Genomic DNA, 23898 nt, shown 5'->3' with positions numbered 1-23898 from the left:
AAACACACTAACCTACACTCAAAACATACTAACCTACACTAAGGATCCCTAATGTCACGGACTTAGTCGTTTCCTAAGCTTGTGTGACACTTCGACAAGTTAAGACGCTTGATCTTGCTAAGTCAGCCTTACTTCCGATGCTTAGCTTGCTAGGTTAAGATGCTCACGACTCGAAAGTTTAAGGTGTAGTAGGCAATTCTTAAGGAATGAAAGCTTTTATTACTCAAGGAAGCCTTTACAAGTACTTTAGGAACTCACTTGCTTGGTTAGAAAGCGATTTGGGTGGTGCCTTGGCCAAATGAGAGCCTCACCTATTTATAGGCACCAATGAAACTCTTTGGAACCTTGGAGGGTTCTTTACAAATCAAGAATATTCTAGAACTCCCTACACTAATCTATGTACAACCTTATATACAAGAATATACAAGAAATCTCTAGAATTTTCTAGAAAGCCTTGGACTCCTCTCATGCCTTCCATCATAGTGTAGAGATGTGTGGACTTTTCTAGACATCTCTAGAACCTTTCATACTCTTCCCACTAATGGCTTAGTGTAGATGGCTCTAGGAGTCTCCAGAAGCTTCTTGGGCTCTCTATAAGCCCATGGGGAGGGTCATTTGAAGCATCCTGTGACACTCTCCCCCACCTATGCTGTCGACGTCCTCGTCATTGCCTCTTTCTAAAACCTCTCAATGTGTTTCCAGAACCTTCTCAAGGCATCCGCATGTTCCCAGCTTGCCTGCCTTTTAGGTAGTTTTTTTCCATTGGACTAGATACTCTATCACAAGAGGGACCCATTGTCTCCTAGTGACCCGTTCAGCCAAGATATTCTTCACCTTCTTTTCCTGTGAGGCCTCAGATGGATGCAGAACCGTGCACTTTCGATGCTTAGAGTGCTGCTTACTCTTACCCATCGAGTTCACCTTTCCCTTGGTGACCTCGTCCATGTGTGTGCGGACTACCTCAACTCATTCCCCTTTTGCCTCCTTTACTTGCACTCCTGATAGTAAGGAGGTCTTAGGCGTATCAGGCTTTAGGTTGAATTGGAGGGCACCTAGTAGCTGCATCAAGCCCATATGTGCTTTGTCTTCCTGTTCCCTTTCCTCGATCATGGCATTGAGCGTCTTCCTCTTTGGACAATCCCGTGCCCAATGTGGACTGTCACATAGGAAGCATTTGATTTTAGGCGTAAACTCCTTCCTTTCTGCCTTACCCCTTCTCGAATGCTAGGCGTCTTGCCGGATCCCATTCTAGGAGCATTGTGATCCTTTGAGACCTCGTCTCCTCCACCCGTGGCATGGCTATCCTCCAAAGACTCAACCTTGGATGAGTCTCCCCTCTTGGAATCCGTTAGACTCTGCTACTGTCATAGCAATGGCTAAGTCTTGAACGCCTTAGCGCCTTAATTCCTGCTCGGCCCACCCTTGCAAGTTATCCATGAAGTTGAATAGCAACTCCTCCTCAGTCACGTTAGGAATCTCAAGCATGAGTGAAGAGAATTCTTGAACATAGTTGTATATTGAGCCTATGTGCTTGAGACGCCCTCATGTTTTTCCTAGCCATGTAAGCCACGTCCTCGGGGTAGAACTGCTTCTTAATCTCCCTCTTGAAGTCCTCCCACGTCTCTATGGTGCAAATGCCTTTCTCCATATCAGCAAACCTCCGGCGCCACCATAGAGTAGCTGTGTCAGTAAGGTAGAGGGTTGCGGTTCTTACCTTAGTCGCCTCATTAGTCAATGCGATAGCCTCGAAGTATCGCTCCATATGCCATAAGAAGTTATCCAACTCCTTGGCATCCCGCTTGCCACTAAACCCATGTGGCTTCGGCACCTCCACCCTAGATGCCTCCTGTGTGGCCATGACCCGTGCCGACACAACAGCCTTGTAGATGGTCAACTCCTGCCTAACCTCCTGGTCTCGGGACTCCATTCGAGTGGCTAGGGCCTCTATTCTTGACTCCATGCTAGCAAGCATGCTCAAGACCTTTCCTTGGAAGGACACAAACTCCTCGTGCGACACTGGTTGAACCTGTGAGACTAACACCCTCTCACGAAGGTCTTGGATCTGCTCCCTTAGATCCTCTAAGCCATTCTCCATGCCTTGCTTGATCAAGTCCAACCCTTCCCGAGTGTCTGCCATGGCTAGCTCCACCTTGGCTAACCTTGTCTTCATGTTGGCAACGACATCACGAGATTTATCCTTCTTGCCCCTGCCCCGTGCAGTAGGCTCAGTCTTCCTCCCACGGGTTTGCTCGCTAGTCTCCTCTACGTTAGAGCTCGACATGCTTCATTTACTATGCCCACTTCATAATCGCACTCTGATACCACTTGTCACGGACTTAGTCGTTTCCTAAGCTCGTGCGGCACTTAGACAAGTCAAGACGTTTGATCTTGCTAAGTCAGTCTTACTTCCGACGCTTAGCTTGCTAGGCTAAGATGCTCACGACTCGAAATCTTAAGAAGGCGTAGTAGGCAATTCTTAAGGAATGAAAGCTTTTATTACTCAAGGAAGCCTTTATAAGTGCTTTAGGAACTCACTTACTTGGTTAGGGAGTGATTTGGGTGGTGCCTTGGTCAAATGAGGGTCTCACCTATTTATAGGCACCAATGAAACTATCTGGAACCTTGAAGGGTTCCTTACAAATCAAGAATATTCCAGAACTCCCCACACTAATCTACGTGGAACTTTATGTACAAGAATATACAAGAAATCTCTATAATTCTCTAGAAAGCCCTGAACTCCTCTTATGTCTTCCACCATAGTGTAGAAATGTGTGGACTTATCTAGACATCTCTAGAACCTTCCATACTCTTCCCACTAATGGCTTAGTGTAGATGGCTCCAGGAGTCTCCAGAAGCTTCCTGGGCTCTCTATAAGCCCATGGGGAGGGTTATTTGAAACATCCTGTGATAGAGCCCAGGAAGGGGTCCCTCCTGTGATAGAGTATCTAGTTTGATGGAAAGGACTACCTAAGAGGCAGGTAAGCTGGGAAAATGTGGATGCCTTAAGAAGGTTCTGGAAACACATCGAGAGGTTTCAGAAATAGGCAACAACGAGGACGTCGACGGCATAAGTGGGGGAGAGTGTCACAGGATGCTTCAAATGACCCTCCCCATGGGCTTATATAAAGCCCAAGAAGCTTCTAGAGACTCATGGAGCCATCTACACTAAACCATTGGTGGGAAGAGTGTGGAAGGTTCTAAAGATGCCTAGAGATGTCCATACATCTCTACACTATGGTGGAAGGCATAAGAGGAGTCTAAGACTTTCTAAAGAGAATTCTAGGAATCTCTTGTATATTCTTATACATAGAATTGTGTAGGGTATTCTAAAATATTCTTGATTTGTAAGGAACCTTCCAAAGTTCTAGAGAGTTCCATTGGTGCTTATAAATAGGTGAGACCCTCATTTGGTCAAGGCACCACCCAAATCACTTTCTAACCAAGCAAGTGAGCTTCCAAGCATTGTAAAACTTCCTTCGAAAGCAATAAAGCTTCCATTCTTTAAGAGTTGCCTACTACGCCTTCTAAAGCTTCCGAGTTGTGAGCGTCTTAGCCTAGTAAGCTAAGCATTGAGAGTAAGACTGATTTAGCAAGATCAAAGGTCTTGGCTTGTCTAAGTGCCAAAAGACTAAGTCCGTGACATAAAGCTTACTAAACTATCCTAAACTACTTTTTAAACTAAATTAAAGTCAAATAACTATCCTAAAATACTTTCTAAACTAAAACTAAACTCAAAGAACACTTCTAAACTGCTTCCAAACTAAACTAAAAGAACTCTGGTAAAATACTTCTAAACTAAACTCAAAAGAACTATTCTAAACTACTTCTAAACTAAACTAAACTCAAACAACTCTTCTAAACTCATTGAATTGCTTGTTTGAACTCTTTTAAACTCAGTAAACAAATGTGTTACTATATATGTGGTTTTGTAGGACATTGAACTACTTGTTTGAACCTTTGGAAAACATGTTACCTTCATAGATAGACTCAAGCCTTGATATTTAATTTGCCGTGTCATATGGTCCGGTAACCTCAATAAAAAATCTCTTGATACTTCTTTGCCTTGATTCAATAAGAAATTAAATTGAACTTGTTGCTTTAACACCTGGTTGCCTCAGCAAATGGTCTAGTAGGACCTTAAGCCTCCATGTTGCCCTGATACCTTGGTGGTTCCTTGAGTGTTGGTTACCTTGTGGTCTTCTTAACCTCAACAAATGCTATTGCCTTTATATAAAGTGTATTAGGGCCTCAAACAAAATTTTTGTTTCAATATTTTGTTGCTTCAGCATCTTTTTGTGTGTAGGATATTAAACAACATGCTGCCTAGATATATGTACTGGTAAAAGCTCAAACCTGTTGCCCCACTACTTGCTATTCTTAAGCAAAATGTTGCCTCGATGGAACATCTGTGGGACTTGAAATCAACCATCTATCTTGGTATTTGGTATGCCTTCATACTTAATTTGCTGGAAGTTTAGCAAAGTGCTTCCCAGTATTTGGTTGCCCTGGAATATGGTCTGTATATGATCTCAAACAAACATGCTGTCTCGATGTTTGGTTGCCTTGATATACTGTTTAGTGAAACCTTAAACAAACATATTATCTCGATTTATTGTAAGGTAAGAGCTTAAACCTTATCTTGCTTTACATTCATATTGAAAAATATTTTGCCCCTCTCATTTGGTTCCCTCGATTGGTGCCTAACAAAACCCATTCGTGTTGATAATTTTCATCAGTACGTAGTAAGATCTGAAGAAACATATTATCTTGATATAAATGGTATGATAGGAATGAACTACCGTGTTGCCTCCATTCTTTGTTCCTTTATATGGTTCAACAAACTTCTATAGAACCATATAGCATCAATGTTTAGGTGCCTTGATATATGGTCTGTTGGACTGTCAATATTTTTTTCAGGCATTCAAACTAACTCAATTAATCCTGATTGAAATCTTGGTGATTATATCAAAATTGTTCTTCCAGCAATGTGTTGGTAGGTAGGCATTTAGGGATTAGACCTGCTTTTACTAGTTGCTTGGATATGGGTTGAACTCAACAAACATAGAGGGGTGGAAGGCTGTGCAGGAGGACATGCCAAGCTAATTTGAACATTATACCTACTTTGTTGCTGGACCTTAAACAGTTGATTTGCCTTGGCAAGCCTGGGACATCAACCCTCTTTCAATAACTAGTTGCATCTATATGGGTATGAGGATCTTGAACTTTTGATGTTGCGTCTCACAGTACCCTTAATACGTGTCTTACTGTGCATTGAATTATCATATTCGTCTAAATATATGTTATTTATAAATAAATATTTCCTTGAACCATCAGCTGCTGATTCATTCTCCCTCACATTTCAGCTGAAGTTTCACTAAATATGGAGAAAGGAGTAATGTTGCATATTTGCCCAGGGTTTTTTACTTCCTTGGTTTAAAAAGTCTTCTTCAAAACTTGAGTTCCTTTTTGGTTTTTTCTTTTCTTTTTTCTTTTGGGTAAGAGGAAAGTCTTTGGCCAATTTGATTTTCTTCTGTCTCTGTTCACATCTTGTAGCTGTGTTCGATATACAGTATAGAGGGTGGTAGGATATACATATGGCAACTTGACGAAATAATTTAACTTAATAGAACATGTAATATGTTTTTGTAAGAATCTCATGTATTTGTATTGGTATGCATGTGTAAAGGATAATTCTCCCTATTAATATCTTATTCAAACTGGTTATTCCAAGATGTTAAAATCTGCCAAGTTTGCAGTGGGGATCCAGTAAATTATTTGAAAGAAATCTAACGCACGTTAGGCTGTTGGCTTTTTCAGTGCCTTTGCTCATTGACCTTTTGGGAAAAGGTTCCTCTAAATTGATACCTATCAAAAGGTGGGAACCTTATCCTTGTAACCAAACAAACAAAATAAGAAAGATACTCGGCAATAAAATGGGAAAATCAAAACCTGTCACCAAACAAAATAAAAGATTTAAATTTATATCAGGATCAATTAGAACGTGTCACCAAACAAAACAAAAGCTTTAATTTTGTATGTTTTTCTTTGGATATTCATAAAGGTATTTGGAAGTCTCACCAAGTTTCCTAGATTTTGAATTTGAGCTAAAAGACAAAATGCTCAAGAAATTTTCAAACTTATCTTGTTTATTTTTCTAAGCTCTTGTAGGTGAAGTCCAATCAAGTGCTTACCTAAATTGGTAGCTACCCATACTTTTGCGGTCAATAAAAACAAGTAAAGAGTAGTTGTAATCTTACTATGCGTTGATTTGGTCTACGTGGTTTGGAAGTTTATGACAGCTTGCTCATGGTTATAACACCTATATTAGTTTTTAATATAAAAGTTAGGAAAAAAAACGTAGCTTATAACAGAAGCTCTCTTTTAGCTTTTGTAAAAAGCTTTTGAATGCTTAAATTAATTTTTTAAAACATCTGGAACCATTAACTTCAATTTTGGTTTTAAATAAGAAAAAAAAAACAAAAAAATGTACAAAATTGACCAATATGAAAATGACATTACAATTTAATCCATGATTTTGCGCTAAATTTTAGACAATATAGCCACGTGAATGGCGTTTCTAGTGAAGAACTTTCTAGCCTTATTTTTTGGAATTATACTAATAATTTATCTATCATTTATAGATTATGATTATGATTATAAACAATGTCTAAATGTCGCAATTTAGTTTATCATTACACTTTTGTCTTTCGATTATTTTAAAATAAAAATATGAAATGGTTAAAAACAAAATGAATCTCTCTCAAAGAAAATATATTGTTTTTAATGGTTCAGTCTACTCTCGAAATTTTGTAGAAATATTCATAATTTTCCTTTTGAAATTTATTAATTTTTTATTTTCTGAAAAAAAAAATTGGAATTTCATTTATTTATTATAAAAAATGTGTTTGGTTGTTGTACTAAATACAATCAGAATTATTAAAATGCCTTGACGACAATGAATAAATGGTTGCAGCTGGCACGGGAATTCCACGTGTCATTATCATATTTTCTGCCAAGGAAGCTTGTTGGTGAAGCCCAAATTACAAGAGAAGTAACAAAAGGCCCTAAAGGTACCAGCTGGCATTCACAGAGCTGATTTATTCACCCAAACACGAGCCACATGCAACCGGTACGCGCTCTCTCAAATTTGCCCTGGATCAATTTGGTTATTCCCGGCAAGAGATCAGAGAAGAAACTGCATCACTATTGAGTTATAGCCGGTTTTTCTTCGCCTAATCCCTCGATTCTTTTCATATAAAACCCTAGATTATCAATTAGAAGTCCCAATAAGAGAAAACAGACAACCGAGAAAAAAATGCTTGGAGATGGAGGAGAGACCCCTACCAGGTACATTTTTTCTGCTATCAAACTGAGTTTTAGGGTTTTATTTCCCTGCGCCATGGAGATATCTATGGTACACAATTGGCTTGTAATTGAATGAAATTGTCATGCATTTGAATAAGGATTTTTGAACTGGGGAGACAATGCGGTAATAGTTTTGAATTCAACTACTGTAATTAGACTAGTTAGGGTTTTTAATTTGACTTTGGAGGCAATGCTAGGTATCCTGGGTGAAATTAGTTGTCAAGATAAAATACAACTATGTCCTAAGACGAAGTTGAACAATTATAAATTTGGTCTTAAACGGTTCATGAGATTAAAGCTTCTGTCTTTGAATAGTGTTGTAGCCCCATGCATACCGTTGGAGGGCAATTTTGTTTGAAACAACTTCTAAAGTGGCACGATTGATTAAGTTCATGATCTGCTAGGCTTGCTATTAAGTTTGTTCTGGATATTTGTATTACAGCCTTTTCAAAGTATCATGGTGTGATTTTTGTAAGGATATCTTTATAATCAGTGGAGCGTGGATTTGCAAATTCATGAATCTTTTAATTCAAGTTAATTCAAAGACCATGTGTATGGATGAAATTTTATTTTTATTTTTATTTTTTGGAATGTTGGTTTGGAAGGTATGAATTGTTGAGTATGGTGAAGAAACACTCAAGCTCATTAAAGAACACCACAGTTGATGATGAGCAAGATGCTTCAGATGTTGAAATGGATCCAAGCTTTTGGCATGATATCCTGGATTTGTATTTTATTTGTGGTAGGGAGTCCAGGGGACGCCAGGATGACGATCTCATATTTTTTGTGAGAAAATTGGTATGTTCATTCTTTTGTGTGACTGCTACTTTCGAATCAACATGAACATCTCATCTCATATGATTTGTTTTCTAAACTTTGGTTGTTGTTTGCTCTTGTGGTTAAATAATTATCACAACCATAATCAATTTAATTACCTTGTGGTTCAGAGCTTGCATGGATATGGTTTCAATGATCACATGGAAGGGATCCCCCCTTACTTTGTACGCAGGTGGGCACCTAAGGTAAAAGCAGCATTAAAACCTGTTCAAACTTCACTTGAATGGTGAATCCGGTTCCTTTAATGATAAGTTGAGTTAGTGTTTTCCTGACCTAATATTCTAAAACTTTTTAGGTTTATTCTTATTTTGTTTCGTTATTCAACTAGCGGCTATAGGTTTCAAACATGCAACCAAAAGTTGACTGACTCAGAGCTCACTGTGATAACATCTTGATGGTCATAATATTGCATTATTTTCCTGAAACAATAGTCTCATGGATACTCTTAATTCTATTACCATTCATAGGGCTTCAATTTCACGAATGATATTTAAAATTCAGTGATTTGCTTGAAAACTCAACTTGGAGTTTCTGTTGGTTATCTTATTACCCAAATAGAAGATAAAACTTTGGTATGATCTTTTGTCATTCCAGAAATAAGATAAATTCAAGGAATATATATATATGTATGTATGTATGTATGTATGTATGTATATATATATATATATATATATATATATATATATATATATATATATATATATATATATATATATATATATATATGTATACATGTATGTATGTATGCATATATATTTGATAGGCAAATAAGAATAGAAATATATTACCAATGAAGAAAAGGGGAGCATAGTATATATTCAAGGAATTTTATGGTTATTTTGATTTAGTCTAACTAGTTAATGCTTAAATATTCCCAATGAGGGGATGACATTTATATTAACAGTACTAAATGGTGTCTGCTGTTTACATGAATAACTATCTTGTACTTTTGCTAACCAGTTGGATAAGCTAGTGAGTGAAAATTCAGCGGAGGTGGATTGGAGGCGCTCATTTTACTTGAATTTGATTGCTCACACTTCATTTACTGTAACAGTGGCAATTTGCAGGTAAAGTTTTCCCCCCTTTTGAGTTGCATATCATGTCTATATCCTTTAACTTTACATAAAAAAAATGTTTGTGTATGTGGGTGAGTTGTCTGAATTCATTCATGAGAACGATACTTATTTTAATCTTTGAAAGGCTCTCTATTTGAGAAGTTTGACTGTGCCATATGACTCATCATGTTAATTAGGTTTTCTAGAGAGGTTTCAGATTACTTGAGAATTTTGAAGTTAGCCATTTCTCCTTATGTTTCTTGTACTTTTTGTTGGAAGGAGCTCTCATCCTTCTTTTTGTATTCTTTGTCAATATATGGTACTATTCTTATTTCTTATTTCTTATATAAAAAAAGTTCATTTTGTTTCAACTTTTTTTGATTGTATCTACTCAATGCATGTATGTTTGGTTATTGGGTTTGTATAGGAGTTTCTGCACTACTACTGTAGGATGTGATACCATACGTTATCAGTGTATTTTTTTGTTTACTGTCTGATGGCTTTCAGTGTCTGTTTACATAGTTGCCACTTCCTGTATGCTTATTGTTTTGTAGGCTAAGTAAGAAGTTCACAGTTTCAGTGATCATAGCTCTTTGCATGCACATTGTATAGTGTGCTTCTCAAGTTGTTGTCCACTGCCAAATTGCTTTGTTCAAAGCATTTTGGGACCTCAATGCACTTCTCATCTAATCTGTCAGAACAACCTGGTTCTTCATGTCTTTGGCATAGCTTAGTGGTTTGATGGTGATAGTTATTTTTTTGTTTAATATGACATCTGATGTATTTAGGGTATGTCTAGAAATTGTGCCATCAGCTGATTCAGAATTTGTATGTATCTCAAACTCTATAAATGCTAGGCATATCCCTTGATTCAATGTTGTTCGTTTGTTTGTTTTCTTTTTTATTTTTTTATTAGAAACAAAAGATGTATTAATTAATGATAAGAGAACATAAGAAGGATGAGAAATCCTCTCTATGAAATACAAACCTGATCAAAAGACCCAAGAAAACCTCCGCTTTACAAGGAGATTTGTACAAAAAGAATAAAAAGGCTATACAAAAAATACATCTCCAAAAGATCATTTAGACTTCTTACCGTGTAAGCCCAACCCTAAGGTGTATATACCAAGAGCCAACTAAACTGAATCACACTCAAGGTGAAGGGCTTAAAAACATTAGTACAGTAGGGCCAGAAAGAAATGAAGAAATGAATCAAGTCCCAAATCATCTTAGGCATCTTGCAAGTATCCTAAAAAATCCTTGCATTCCTCTCTCTCCAAACAAAGAAATGTTGTTTGTTTCTTTGTGAATCAATGATTATACATGGGCTGAAATAATAAGATTACTTTGAAGTTTTCACTCTTCAATGTTAGCATAAAGCTTTAATTTCAAGGGCTGTAGAGATTGGAACTTAATAGTTCTTATCTGGTGCTTGTCTTTAATAGATGGGGGAATCTTGTGGAGAGAAGGTAAGGCTATGTCAGGGGCCAGATAAGGTTGAAGTCAAATGATTATTTACAGGTTATGCTTGGTGTTTTTTGTCTGACTTTCTAATTGCCATTTGATCATGAAGGAGGCGATGCATACTTGAGCTGTGCATCTCCAAATATTTTCAAGGTTTCTTTTTGTTTCTTTCTGATGTGGAAGCTTTAAAGCTTCGGTATGGTCAGTATGTCAGAAAAATGTATCAGTGAATTTAAGTGGGAGGACAAGCAATGTACTCAATTCAACAAATGAAAGCCCTTAATCTTATAAGCCAAATGTGTGACATGCAATGCATGTCATAGAGAAGGAATTATGGGTTCTCATTATGGAACTGTTTGAAAGAGTGATAATTTTAAAATTGTTAGTTCTATAATTTCTTGCAGGATTGGGGTTCCCCTTGAGTGGTTTGCATTAATTATAAAATTCAAGTTTTGTTCATAAGATGAATGAAAATATCTAGTAGAATTCAATAGCTATGACTTCTAGAAAATGCAGAGCATTTTGTCACAATATTTCCTTTATGTTGTTTTGACCCTTCAGAAGCTTTAGCTTAACAGGACTTCTAAGAGTCATCCAAGCGTGCTTTTAGATGTTTGAGAAGAATTTGGGTTATAATCAGCACTCTAAGATGTTGATACTGTTGCTCAGAGGATGTATAGTACCTTGCTTTTGATGCTATGAAATGATGTCTATTTTGCTCAAGAGTGCACTGTCTGTGCATAATTTGTTAAGAATTATATGTCAGAATAAACTTATTCAGTTTTGGAGGGTAGTTATTGTTTTTACTGATAGTCTAAATTATTTTTTGTGCACTAATTCTTTATTCCAGACTTTAGTCTGGTTGTTCTAAAAAATATCGGAAAGGGTCAGTCTGGTTGTTCTCAAAAAATATCGGAAAGGGTCAATCTGGTTGTTCTCAAAAAATATCAGAAAGGGGGGAGACCCTGCTTCTGAAGATAGTGCCATGAATGGAAATTGGAAAGTGTTGAAGTGTTTCTATTGGGGCTTCAAGAGAAATCAATGAAGAGGGATAGGCAAGATAAGTTGTTTTGTTGGACATGAATGACAAAATTATGTGAGCCGGAGAGAGGGGGGACATTTCCTGTGAAAAGTTGCTTGGAACTCTTGGGTTATGATGAAAGTAGGTTCTTTGCATGGGAAGCAGCTTGGGGGAGTATTTTGACTTCGGATTAAAAAGGAGAGGATCGATTTGGTTGAATAGATATGTCTTTGTAAGGATAAGAAAGATTTAACTGATCACATCCTTTTTCATTGTGTTAAAATGAGGATCTTGTGGTATTTGATATTCTCTTTGTTTGGTGTGGAGTGTGTCATACCTTATTCAATAAGAAAAATTGATGTAGGACAATCCTAAAAAGGACTGCCTATGATCATATAATGCGGGCTATAGATTCAACAATTGAGGAAATAAGGAGGAGAATGATGAAATAAAATTCTGGTAACAAGAAAAGAATTAAAAAAAGGATATAATATTATAGAGAGAAAAGGATAAGAATTATTTTTGTTTATAAAAAAAAAGGATAAGAAACTTTAGAGTCTCATTAACGCTTTCTAGGAGTCTCACTTACGCCTTCTAGGAGTCTCACTTAGGAGAAGGGAAAAAAAAAAAATGAAATCTCACCATTGAAGAATGCAACACATTTATTACTTTATCTTGGTTTACATCAATTAGCCTTATTATAGGCTTCTTTAAAAAATCCAAATTCTACTAGGATTCCACTAACCTATCATGACTCTAATTCGAATTCTCTTATTATGATTGTAATAATTAGCTACTCCTACTTTAATTTCAACTAATACTATGTCACTTAAAGTTTATTTGTCCTTTTCCTTCCCTTTTTTGAATATACTTTAAGAAGCTTTTCCCTATCAGCTATACCTTCAATTCAAAGCACTGTGCAGGATTTGAGAATAAAGTAGCTAATGCCCTTCTTTTGGTAAATATGTTATCCACTACCATTAAGCTTTAAGAATTGAAGCATTGCTATGACAATGATGCTGATTTTGGATATGTTTATTCTTCTATTTGAGTGGTTCAAAAGCAACACATGTTGGTTTCCAGATCAGATTTTATAGGGGTGTTCAGTTGTTCTATAAAAATCATCTATTCTTGTTAAGGACTTCCCTGCATGATCATGTCATATGGGAACCTCATTGAGGAGGAATGGGTGAGCATTTTGGACGAGATAAGACCATTGCGTTAGTGGAAGATCGATTCTTTTGGTCTAGTTTGAAGAAGGATGTTTTGAAGGTTATCAAGCAATATCGAGCATGTCAGTTAGGAAAGGGTTCAAAGCAAAATATAGAGTTTTATGCACCCCAACCAGTTCCAGCCAAAGTAGGAAGATTTAAGCATGGATTTTGTACTTGGATTACCAAGGACATAATAGGGCTTTGATTTATTTGTTGTGGTTGACAAATTCTCCAAAATGACACATTTTATACAATGTAAGAAGGCTTTAAATTCTTTTTGTGCATGAATGAAGTTAGGAAAGTTTGTGATTTTGTAGAGAGAATTAGGCAATCCCGTGATCAAAGGGATTTGTTGTAATTGAGTTAGGAAAGTTCCTAAATTAGATGCTAGGAATTTTTGTATATGTATGTGAGTCTTCGTACAAGCTAAAGATTAAGGAAAAGAATTTTATACCTATCATTCCTTCTATCTTTCTTCTTCTACATGGTATTGGATCCTTAAGCTCGTAAGTCTGAGAAGAGAAAAATATTTTTTTCGGCCTTCATTGCCGAGTTGAAGACTAGAGTCGACTTTAAAGTTTCCTCTTGTTTGAGTCAAACCATTGCAACAAACCTAGATCATGAATGTTGTCATCACGCGTCATCACTACTACAAGACATCTCTGTCTTTGCCTCGCACCACTATTACACCACTGAGATTACGTCGCAACTCTTGTCTCAACTTGTTGTCGCAATTGGATCTTCCTTGTTGTTAGTCGTCCCTATACCTTAGACTTCCACTCTTGCATCATTGCGAGCTCATCACAAAAGAGGAATCGCCCCACCTCCATTTTCCTTCTACAAGCTTTTCTTGTACTATTGATATTGTCGAAAATTAAGGGTGTTGGACCTTCGACGTACTTTTGTGATTGTTAAGATTGTCAGACCTTCGACGCCACTGCTATGACCACCGCTATCCCACATGGACACTTGTAGGAGGTCTAACACAATTCCCTAAGCCTTAAAAGTGAGTGAGTTCTTTACCTAAGAGCTCTTTTGTATTTTTCCATCAAAAAAGTGAAAAAAATAAAATTGTTCAAGATAAAAAAAACTACCGCTGTCATTGCTCAATATGAAGAAGTGATTACTAGTCACAACATCAGAGAATTGCATAATAGTCAAGTGACATACAAACTTAATGGGAAGAATTATTTAAAATGGTCGCAACTTGTTCGTACCTTTCTGAAAGGAAAAGGGAAATTAAGTCATCTCTTAGGAATTGGATCAAGGAAAGGAGACCCTTGGTTTGATGTCTGGGATGAGCAAAACTCAATAATTATGGCATGATCATAGAACTGAATAACGCTTGAAATTAGTGACACATGTATGTTATTGACAATTGTTAAAGACATCTGTGATGCAGTTCGCCAAATATACTTGAAGACACTAGATGCAACCCAAATGTACGAAATAAAAGTTAAGACCAAAGCGACTAAATAGGGAAAAAAGACCGTCACAGAGTATGCCAATATTTTGAAAAATCCATGGTAAGAACTTGATCACTATCGATGTATTGAGACAAAATGCCCTGAGGATGCAACAATCCTGAAGAATTATATTGAAAAGGATAGAGTCTATTATTTTTTAGTTGGTCTTAATGCTGAGTTTGTCCAAGTTAGAGTTCAAATACTTAGCAATGAGCTTCCAATTTTGAATGAGACTATATCTATTATTTGAGCAAAAGAAAGTAGGAGAAGTGTCATGCTTGAACCTCGGAATATGGAAGGCTTGGCTATGGTTGCTAACAAAGCAGTGATAAGAAGGCTAGCGCTACTGCTAACAAAAGGACCGATTGGTTAAGAGCTTCAAATCGTGATAACAGGGATAACTGATGGTGCACTTACTGCCAGAAGCCTAGACATACACGGGAGAAATGCTGGAAACTTAATGGTAAGTCAACCACATCTAGCAAAAAGTGGGGTTACTATGGAGGGCAATTGAGAGATAATGGGCAAGCAAACTTCTCTTCTATTAAGCTAGTTGAAGAAAAATCCCTGGAACAAGGCGGATTTAATTAGGAGGAGATTGAAAAACTAAGAGATTTGTTGGGAACTCTTGAGAAACCTTCATGTACTTACTCATTGGTGCTTTCAAGTAGGTTTCCTATTTCCATTAGATTAAAAGTTTTGGATGAAATCTTTGCCAATTTGTGAGTTATAGATTTAGGTGTCACAGATTACATGACTTTTTTTTTTCTTAATCAGAAACAAAAGATATGTATTAAAAGAGAAAAGAAGCATGAGAAGGATGAAAAATCCTCCTTATGATGTGCAAGCCTGATCACAAGAACTAAGTAAACCTCTAGTAACCAAGGAAGGCTATACAAGAGGTACAAAAGGGTGCCTGATAAAAAAAACTAAGTAGACCTCTAATAACCAAGGAAGACAATACAAAAGGAACAAAAGGCCTATATAAGTAAAACAATCCTAACCCTATAGACCCAACCCCAGGGTGTCATAACGAAAAACAACTAAGTTGGATTACACTCAAAAGGATATGGTTTAAAGATGTCTATACAGTGAGCCTAAAAAGAAACATAAAAATGAAGCTGATCCCACATCATCTCCAACATCTTCCAAATGTCCTCGAAAATCCTAGCATTTCTCTTTTTCCACACAATCCACAATAGAGAAAGACATGCGATGCTCCAAAGAATCTTGCCTTTAATAGAATTCCCAAAACACTTGAAAAAATCACCATCATATTGCAAATACTACTTGGTTGAACCCACTCCATCTTAGCCTGTGAAAAATTTATATGCCACAATCTCACTATAAAGATTACATGACTCATTCATCACACCAATTTAACAACTATAACCCTTGTCGAAGCAGTAGGAAAATGGTCATAATAGATGGTTCATTAACCACTGTTGCAGGTGTAGGAGATGTCCAAATTAGTCCTACATTCACTTAGAAATGTACTTCATGTTCCAAAATTGTCCATTAATTTTGTTTCTATACAAAAGCTTACACAAGATTTGGGTTGCATAGTGACTTTTTACCTTAGTGTGAGTTTTAGGACTAAGACATGGGCAAGATGATTGGACTTGCTAAAGAACAGAACGGGTTATACTACCTTGAGACACCAAGCAAGTCATCCATATTATTTCTTTTTGAGTACTACCTTTTCAATAAATAAAAAATTTGGCTTCATCATCATAGACTTGGATATCCATCATTTAGAACTCTTAAGATCTTGTCTCTTTCTCTATTTAGGAAATTAGGTGTTGAGAGCTTCCATTGTAATGTATGTGAATTTGCTAAACACAAGAGTTCAGTGCCTTTTCTTCTAATTCATAATGATATTTGCGGCCCTTCCCTTATTCCTAGTATATTTGGGGCATATTGGTTTGTATCTTTCATCAATGATTGTACTAGGGTTTCTTGGATTTTCTTACTTAAATCTAATGTGAGTTTTGTTCTTCCAAATTTCCATAACATGATAAAAACCGGTTTAGTGTTATTATCAAAAGGTTTCGGTCCAACAATGCCTAAGATTATTTCAATCAAGTCATTACTCCATATTTTCAACATGAGAGAATAATTCATGAGTTATCATGTGTCAACACCCCACAATAAAATGGAGTTGCCAAGATGAAAAATGGTCACCTCCTTGATACAACCACAAACGAAAATATTGCGAAATATCGGTGATATTTCGTTGAAATTCCATGTATTGGTTGCCACCAAAGCGACAAATGGTATGGAAATATCAACCTCTCGATTTTTTTTGGAATTTTGGTGATTCTTTAGGTTATATCGATATTTTCACCCATTTTTCAGGAAATTCCCAATATTTTCGGTCAAATATCGGCCAATCAAGGTGCTTGACTTATTCAAAGTGCCAATCATTTAGTCAAACTTTGGTCAAAGCACAAGTACCACTTCAAAAATTGGCTTGGTTTGTAAATAGGGGATTCGAACCCCAAACAAAATGCTTATGATGACCTTAGGCTACCACTAGGCTAGCTCACCCATATTAATATATATATATATATATATATATATATATATATATATCTTGAAGTACTTTATACAAAAATATTAAAAGAATATTTTAATAAATAAATTAATTCTAGTCATTTTATTTTAAAATTAAATTTAATTGATTTCTAAAATATAAAAACTATCATAAGAATTTTTTTAATAGGTTTTTTATTTATTATCATTATATATTAATTAAATATAAAAATATAAGTAATAAAAAAAATTATACATGTATCATCATTTATTTTATATCATTAAATTCATTTGAATTAAATAGGTCATAATTTTAATATTAAATATATTTTAAAATTAAACCTATTATAATCATATGTCACAATATTATTTTCAAATAATATTTAATGAAGCTTAATAATGAATATACATTTACAAATTTCATATTTCTAATCAATGTATTAATATTATTGTCGAATATAACAAATTATGTCATACATATATCAATTTCTTCAACAAAACAACTTTAAATATCTATTATATTTCTAATTTCATTTTTAAGAGTTTTCTTTTTTTACATTTTCATGAATTTTGATCAATTTTTGGTGCATTGATATTTTGTGTCAAAATATCCACCAATATATCTTAATATATTCGTAAAACTGAGTTACTAATATATCTATCGAAATCGATATCTTGTACCATTGCCTACTTTTTTCCACACCAACTAAGATGGTAACGCATTTGCACATCATAGATGAGATATACATGAAAGTATATGAGAAAAAAATCAAAATCAACAATGAGAACTATAAAAAGGCAATAGATGCACATTGAAGATACATTTAGCTTTAAGAAGGTGATCTAATAATGGTTTGTTTATGACATCTTGACATATATCAAAAGCTTCAAGCTAAGAAAATGGGTCATTTTTGGTGATGGGGAGGAGTTGATGGGGGAAAGTTTTTTAAAGTATATTCAAGTAAGGGATGAAAAGAACAAATAAACTTTAAATGACTTAATATTAGTTGGAATTAAATTAACATTAGTATTTGTTGAAGTTAAACTAGGAGTAGCTAATTATTAGAATCCTTAGTAGGAGAATTGGAATTAGAGTCATAATAGGTTATTAGAAAATAAATAAGACTAATTGATGTAAACTAAGATAGAGTAATTAAATAATATTAGTTCCTGTTGCATGTGTTGTATTTTTCAATTGTGAGACTCCGTTACTTTTTTACCTTCTTCTAGGTTAGACTCCTAGAAGGCTTTAGTGAGACTCCGAGATTTCTTATCCCTTTTTCTTTATCTTATAATTTTTTTTTCCCTCGTATCTTGTTACCAGAATTTTATTTCATTCTTTTTGTTGTTTCCTCAATTGTTGAATCCTTAGCGCACATTATGCGATTGTAGTCAGCCCTCTTAGGATTGTCTTACATCAAAGACTCTCTTAAGTTGGTATGGGACTTTGGTGGGGAACAAACACAGGAAGGCGTGGAAGACTCCTTTGTTCTTAATCTGAACTATTTAGAGACTGTTTGAAAATGTGAAGAAACTGGATCAGGTTCACAAAAAATTCATTCCTTTGTTCATGTTCTCTTTTTCAGGTGTGGGGCAAGGTGGGGGGTGGGCTGTGTGAAGGGGAGAGGGCAGAGCTAACAATTTCTTAGATGGGTCTTTTTTATTTTGTTGATCAGTTTGGTGCTATCTAATGGGATGGAGTTATTTTTGTTTCTTATGTCTATATCTTTGCCATTTGGTGTCCTTTCTCCCTATGTCCTCTATTATGTGCTTTTTTGTTTAGGTGCTGTTGCTAATATTTTTCTAATTGCCTATCAAAAAGCCTTTAGGTGCTGTTAAAAATATGCTTGCTTGTCAAAAGAAATTTTTTAGCTTGCCATTTTTTAAGATAGGTAGTGTGTGTGCATTTTTTAATGTTTTGTTTTTAATATTCTTTATTTATTTATTTGTCCATTTGATTTTGCTGTTACATGACTTGGAACTTCCCTATTCCCAAGCCAACCCCTTGCCCTTTTTGTTTTTAGTTAGTTAGTTAATTTGATTTTTTCTTTTTTTTTTTCTTTTAAAGGTTAACTGTGTTGTATAGAACTTCCAATCAATGCATGTAACCAGAAAGTATTTTGTTGTGCTTTCAGTCATCAGGTACTTCGAAATCATCAAACCGGGCAAGATTCACCATTATCTCCTATATACAAGGTATCTGCAGTGTGCTTTTTATTTAAAAGCTTCTATCATATCAGAAGATATGTCTAATAGAATGCCCCAAGAAGTTGAGCTGTTTGAAAGATTGTTATTAATTTATATTTAATTTTTAACTTGTACTGACTTGGTTAAAATGGATGATTGTGTTGGAAAATGGGAATATATTTGTTGCTGGGAATGTATTTGCTCCCCAACTGTGTTGTATAGCTGTAAAATTTTAAATCCCTAATTTGTAGTGTTGATAATTAAATCCCTGAGTTGTAGGAATTAATGAGGTCCTACTTTCATAGAATTGTTAAATTCTTTAGTATAAATTCTGTAACTATGGATAAGTAAAATTCTGATTTTAATTTTCCCATAGATTGTAATTTGGACTTTACGTTGTCGCTTTGTAAAGAACCTTTGGAAGCATTTTGAATTAAGATTAATTGTAGAAAATTTTTAAAGATTAGTTGTAGAAATTTTTATCATTTCCTCAAGTGGATATTGGATTAGAGAACTATTTATATTTGTATTTGTGGCCTAGTTATTAAGAATTCACTTTATTAAATCCTAGTCTAGTAATTTTGCCATAACCCATTGACATTGGATGGATATTATTTACTTTGGGCCCATAACCTTCACGATTGTCCTCACCACTTTAAAACTCATCCAACCAATTTAGAGGCATCACCCCTTGTGAATGTCAGGAACTTCTCCTTCCTAGGTGATGTGGAACATCACAACTCACCTTCCCATAAAGGCCTAATGTCCTCTCAACCCATGGCTCACAAGGTGTAGTTGACTCTGCACACTCAAAGCTTAGGATTGACTTTGATACCACATTGTCATCACCCGAATTCCAGGTGACCTGAAACTCAACATGTGACCCCAAGTTAAAAGTTTGATCTTAAGGATTGAATGTATTCAAGTTGATGGTCAACTAATTAACCTGATTTTCCTTGTATAATTTAAAATCTAATTTTAAATAAAATTACTAGATGAGGATTTAACTAAGTGAATTCTCAATAACCAAGCCACAAATCTGAATAATTCTCTAATCCAATATCCACCTAAGGTAATAGTAAATATTTCTACAGGTAATCTAAATTCATCTTTCTTGTTCCCTTTTTGCTCTTGGATCTAATTGGTGTCCTCAATATCTTACTCAATTAGTTATCTTCTTGTGACTATCTCAAAGTCGTCTCTTATGGCTAATGGTACTGCCTTATTCTTGATCACTGACCTCAATCCATTTTGAAACATTCTTCCCTTCTCATCATCCTCCCTAATCACATCCTAGGCAAACCTTGATAGCTCAAAGAAATGGGACTCATACTCTTACACTATCATGGTCCCCTATAAGGTGTTTAAACTCCATTCTTTTGGTGTGTCTAACAACTTCCCTATAATATTTATTTGGGAAAATTTCTTCAAATCGGTCCCACATCATTGCATTTGTATCATTCACCCTCATTGTTTCCCACCAAAAATCTGCCTTGTCCAACATGTACTCTAACAAACTTGCACTTCACTCTTCTGGAATATACAAGCCCTTCAATATTCTCTTTATATACCTAAACCAATGTTTTGCCACTTTTGCATTTGGTTACACATTAGATGATGGGGTTGCATTACCATAGACCTCTTCATAGCTTCCATTTGGCTCATGATTGCCCTTGTTAGGTGAGTTCCCCTCTTGAGTATTGTCAGAATCTTATTATTTTTTTATTTTGTTTGCCTAAATCGCTCTTGGGAATGAGGGATACTTGAAGAAACAATGGCACAGACTGCAAAAGGAAATAGATAAAAATGTAAGATGCAATATTCACATGCCAGAGCCTGAATGTTCTTGACTGCAGCTGGGTTGGGTCTGAGTTTCAACACTCTATAGTGTTTTGAATCTTGTTTGGATAAGATGATTTGTAATCAGTCGGTTGTAGTGGAGAGAAAGGTTTTTCAGGTGAAGTCTGAAGATTGCAATGGAGGAAAGTGGATTTCAATAACAGAGAGAAGCCGAGGTTTTGTGGTTTCTTTAGGTTTTGGAGAGGAGGAGACGGGTTGGTTAGTGGAGCAGTTAGAGAAAGCTGTGGATTTGGAGGCTTCTAGGGGTTTCGTTCGAAAAATGAGGGGCAAGACTAGGACTCATCTGATGGAGATATGCTTTAATAGCAGAGGGAGATATATGAAAATCACAGAATATGTTGCAAAGAGAAAACCTTTGGTCTTAGTTGTTCCAAGAGGTGTTAATGGCTGTGGGTGGGAAAATCTGAGGAAGGTGATTGTTTCAGTCCAAGAGTTCTCTGTTCAAGCTGAAAGAGATTCGAAGGAGAAGCAAAAAAAGCCTCAAGAGTGCAAAGGAATGTATAGAGGTGAGAGGTCCTATGCTGATGTGGTTGCAGAGAAAGGAACGAGGATTGGTGCAGAGATGCCAGTTGGAAAATGGGCAAGAGCTGTGGTTTGTGAAAGTAAAAGGAAAATACGAGACTGGTATGAGGTTGGAAAAATTATAGCGAGAAGAGTGGGGATAAAAGGAATGGTGTCTGTAACACCCATTTCTGCTTACAAAGGGTGTTTTTTTGTGGAATCTGCAAGGAAAGCTCAGTGGATTCAAGATCAAGGGAGCTTCACTGCGAGAGGAGAGGTTATTGCTCTGAGGAGATGGTCGCCAAAAGAGAATACAGTCGTTAATGGAAAATTTAAACGGGGGTGGTTGGAACTAAGAGGTCTCCCTTTCCACATGTGGGATGAGGTGCAGTTGAGACACATTTTGCAGCAGTGGGGGAGGGTAACGAAGGTGGCGAGGAAATCTTTAAAGCTTGTTGATTTGACGAAGGTAACATTGTGGGTGGAGATGCTTCCATATGTAGTGCTTCCAGCGCTATTAGAGGTAGAAGATGGAGAGTGGACACACATGGTTGCAGTTACAGTCACCGGAGAAGATGACGGAGAAGATGACGGAGAAGACTCTATCAGGCCTGAGTCGAATCGCAGCAAGGACGAGCTGAGGTCAGCGGGGGTTGCGTCTTTCAGAAGCCACAGAACGCTGAGGGGCTACGAGCTATTGACAGGACCTTTGAGAGCCATAGCTGGTTGCCTCGTCATCGTTCCCATTTTCGTTCTTCAGATTCAAAATCGGCTAAAGGGGAGAAAGGAAAGGGAAGGTGGAGGCTGGGCCCAATGGCGGGAAGCAATATCGGGCCAACTCCAGACGCCCTTGAAGCCCGTTGTGAATGGGCCCAATTTGAGGCGCAAGATTGTGGGCCCCTAGCGGGTCCAGCCCATAAAGGATCCTCTAATGGCGGCCCAGGTGCATCTTCGTCTTCAAAGCTCCTAAGACCAGGGCTCACTGCAAAGAATAAAATGTCGGAAGCTCTTCTTCACGTGTCGGCAAAGCCGAAAGGATCTTCAGTCTCCGTAAGGCGCAGAGCAAGAAGTGGGCCGCCGAGTTTTGAGGAGGCGTCTTCTACCCCGAAGCGAAATTAGAAGGAGGTGGCTCACTGGAGACAAATCGAGACGCTTCTCGGGGCAAATCTCACTCCAGAAAGAGCGATCTCTCCACTGGTTTTGAAACACCCAAAGATTCTACCGGCGAGGCAGAGGGAGAAGAGGGGATTTTGCAATGCGATTTGTTCAATGAGGTGCGTACCCCTTTCTCAGCTGTTTCTGAGCGAGATCTTCCTCTGTCTGGGGCTTTTGAGCCAAATCTTATTCCCGAAACCTCTGTCTCTTTGGTTCATCCTTCTCGCTGTCAGTCTTTCTCTTCGATTCCGTTGGAGTCAAGCTACGCCGTTCAGCGTGGTTCCGTTTCTATCTCTCCTGTGTGTATAATAACCATCGTGGTGGTGCGTCCTGTTCGGAAGGTGTGGTGGTGCCCCTAGAAACCTCTAACCGTAAATCTAAAGACCAGCCTCTCCTTAGGGAAACTCTTAGCAACCCTGAGGTGCGTGGTGTCTCAGGTGAGGCCTCGTCCCAGTGCTAGAACCTTCCACTCTCCATTTGGAAGGTTTTCAGGTTGAGGGGCTTACGCCTCGGAAGATGATCAAGGTTCAGTCGGTTCTGGAGAGTTTGAGGGTTAGAATTGTCAGGGATAATGGAAAAGGTATGGAAGGAGAGAACAAGAGTGCTTTCTCTGAGGACAAGGTTTATTCCAGAAGAAAGAAGAAAAAGGACTTTGGAACTGGAGGAGAGGATTAGTTCTGGGTGTAGTTGTGTTGGGTTGTTTTTGTTTTCATGAAGATCTTAAGTTGGAATACAAGAGGTTTAGGATCTAGGAAGAAAAGGAGGACTGTGAGAAGGTTTTTAAGTACTCAAAACCCAGATGTGGTGATGCTTCAGGAAACAAAGCGTGAAATTTGGGATAGGAGGTTTGTGAGCAGTGTTTGGAAAGGTAAAAGTCTGGATTGGGTTGCTCTTCCTGCTTGCGGGGCGTCGGGGGGGATTGTGATATTGTGGGATTCAATTAAGTTCAAGTGTTCAGAGAAGGTGTTAGGATCTTTCTCTGTTACTGTAAAATTGAACTCTGATGAGGAAGGGTTTTTTTGGTTAACCTCAGTGTATGGCCCGAATAAGGCTGTGTGGAGGAAGGACTTTTGGATGGAGTTCAAGACCTGCATGGTCTGACTTTCCCAAGGTGGTGCGTAGGAGGGGATTTTAATGTGATCAGGAGGTTATCTGAGAAGATGGGTGATTCTAGGTTAACAGCCAACATGAGGTGTTTTGACGAGTTTATAAGGGAAAGTGGTTTGTTGGATCCCCCT

General features: G+C 36.9%; 1 protein-coding gene across 2 annotated transcripts in view; it reads left to right on the top strand.

The window, feature by feature from the left end:
- Positions 1-23898, top strand: part of LOC117906061 (uncharacterized protein KIAA0930 homolog) — a 55988-nt gene that overhangs the window by 19016 nt on the left and 13074 nt on the right. The window contains exons 3-8 of one of the 2 annotated variants that reach the window (XM_034819003.1): positions 6974-7129; positions 7267-7347; positions 7971-8163; positions 8313-8387; positions 9163-9269; positions 19093-19153. In XM_034819003.1, coding sequence (XP_034674894.1) covers positions 7316-7347; positions 7971-8163; positions 8313-8387; positions 9163-9269; positions 19093-19153 — 468 coding nt within the window. In that variant the 5' untranslated portion in view covers positions 6974-7129; positions 7267-7315. Of the gene's footprint in view, positions 1-6973; positions 7130-7266; positions 7348-7970; positions 8164-8312; positions 8388-9162; positions 9270-19092; positions 19154-23898 lie in introns of those variants that run through there. The other variant, XM_034819004.1, reaches the window with a different exon arrangement.

This window comes from Vitis riparia, chromosome 18, assembly GCF_004353265.1.
Source record: "Vitis riparia cultivar Riparia Gloire de Montpellier isolate 1030 chromosome 18, EGFV_Vit.rip_1.0, whole genome shotgun sequence".
NCBI classification, from domain to species: domain Eukaryota; kingdom Viridiplantae; phylum Streptophyta; class Magnoliopsida; order Vitales; family Vitaceae; genus Vitis; species Vitis riparia.
The sequence above is the reverse complement of the archived record's forward strand: the minus strand, read 5'-3'. Positions and strand labels throughout refer to the sequence as shown.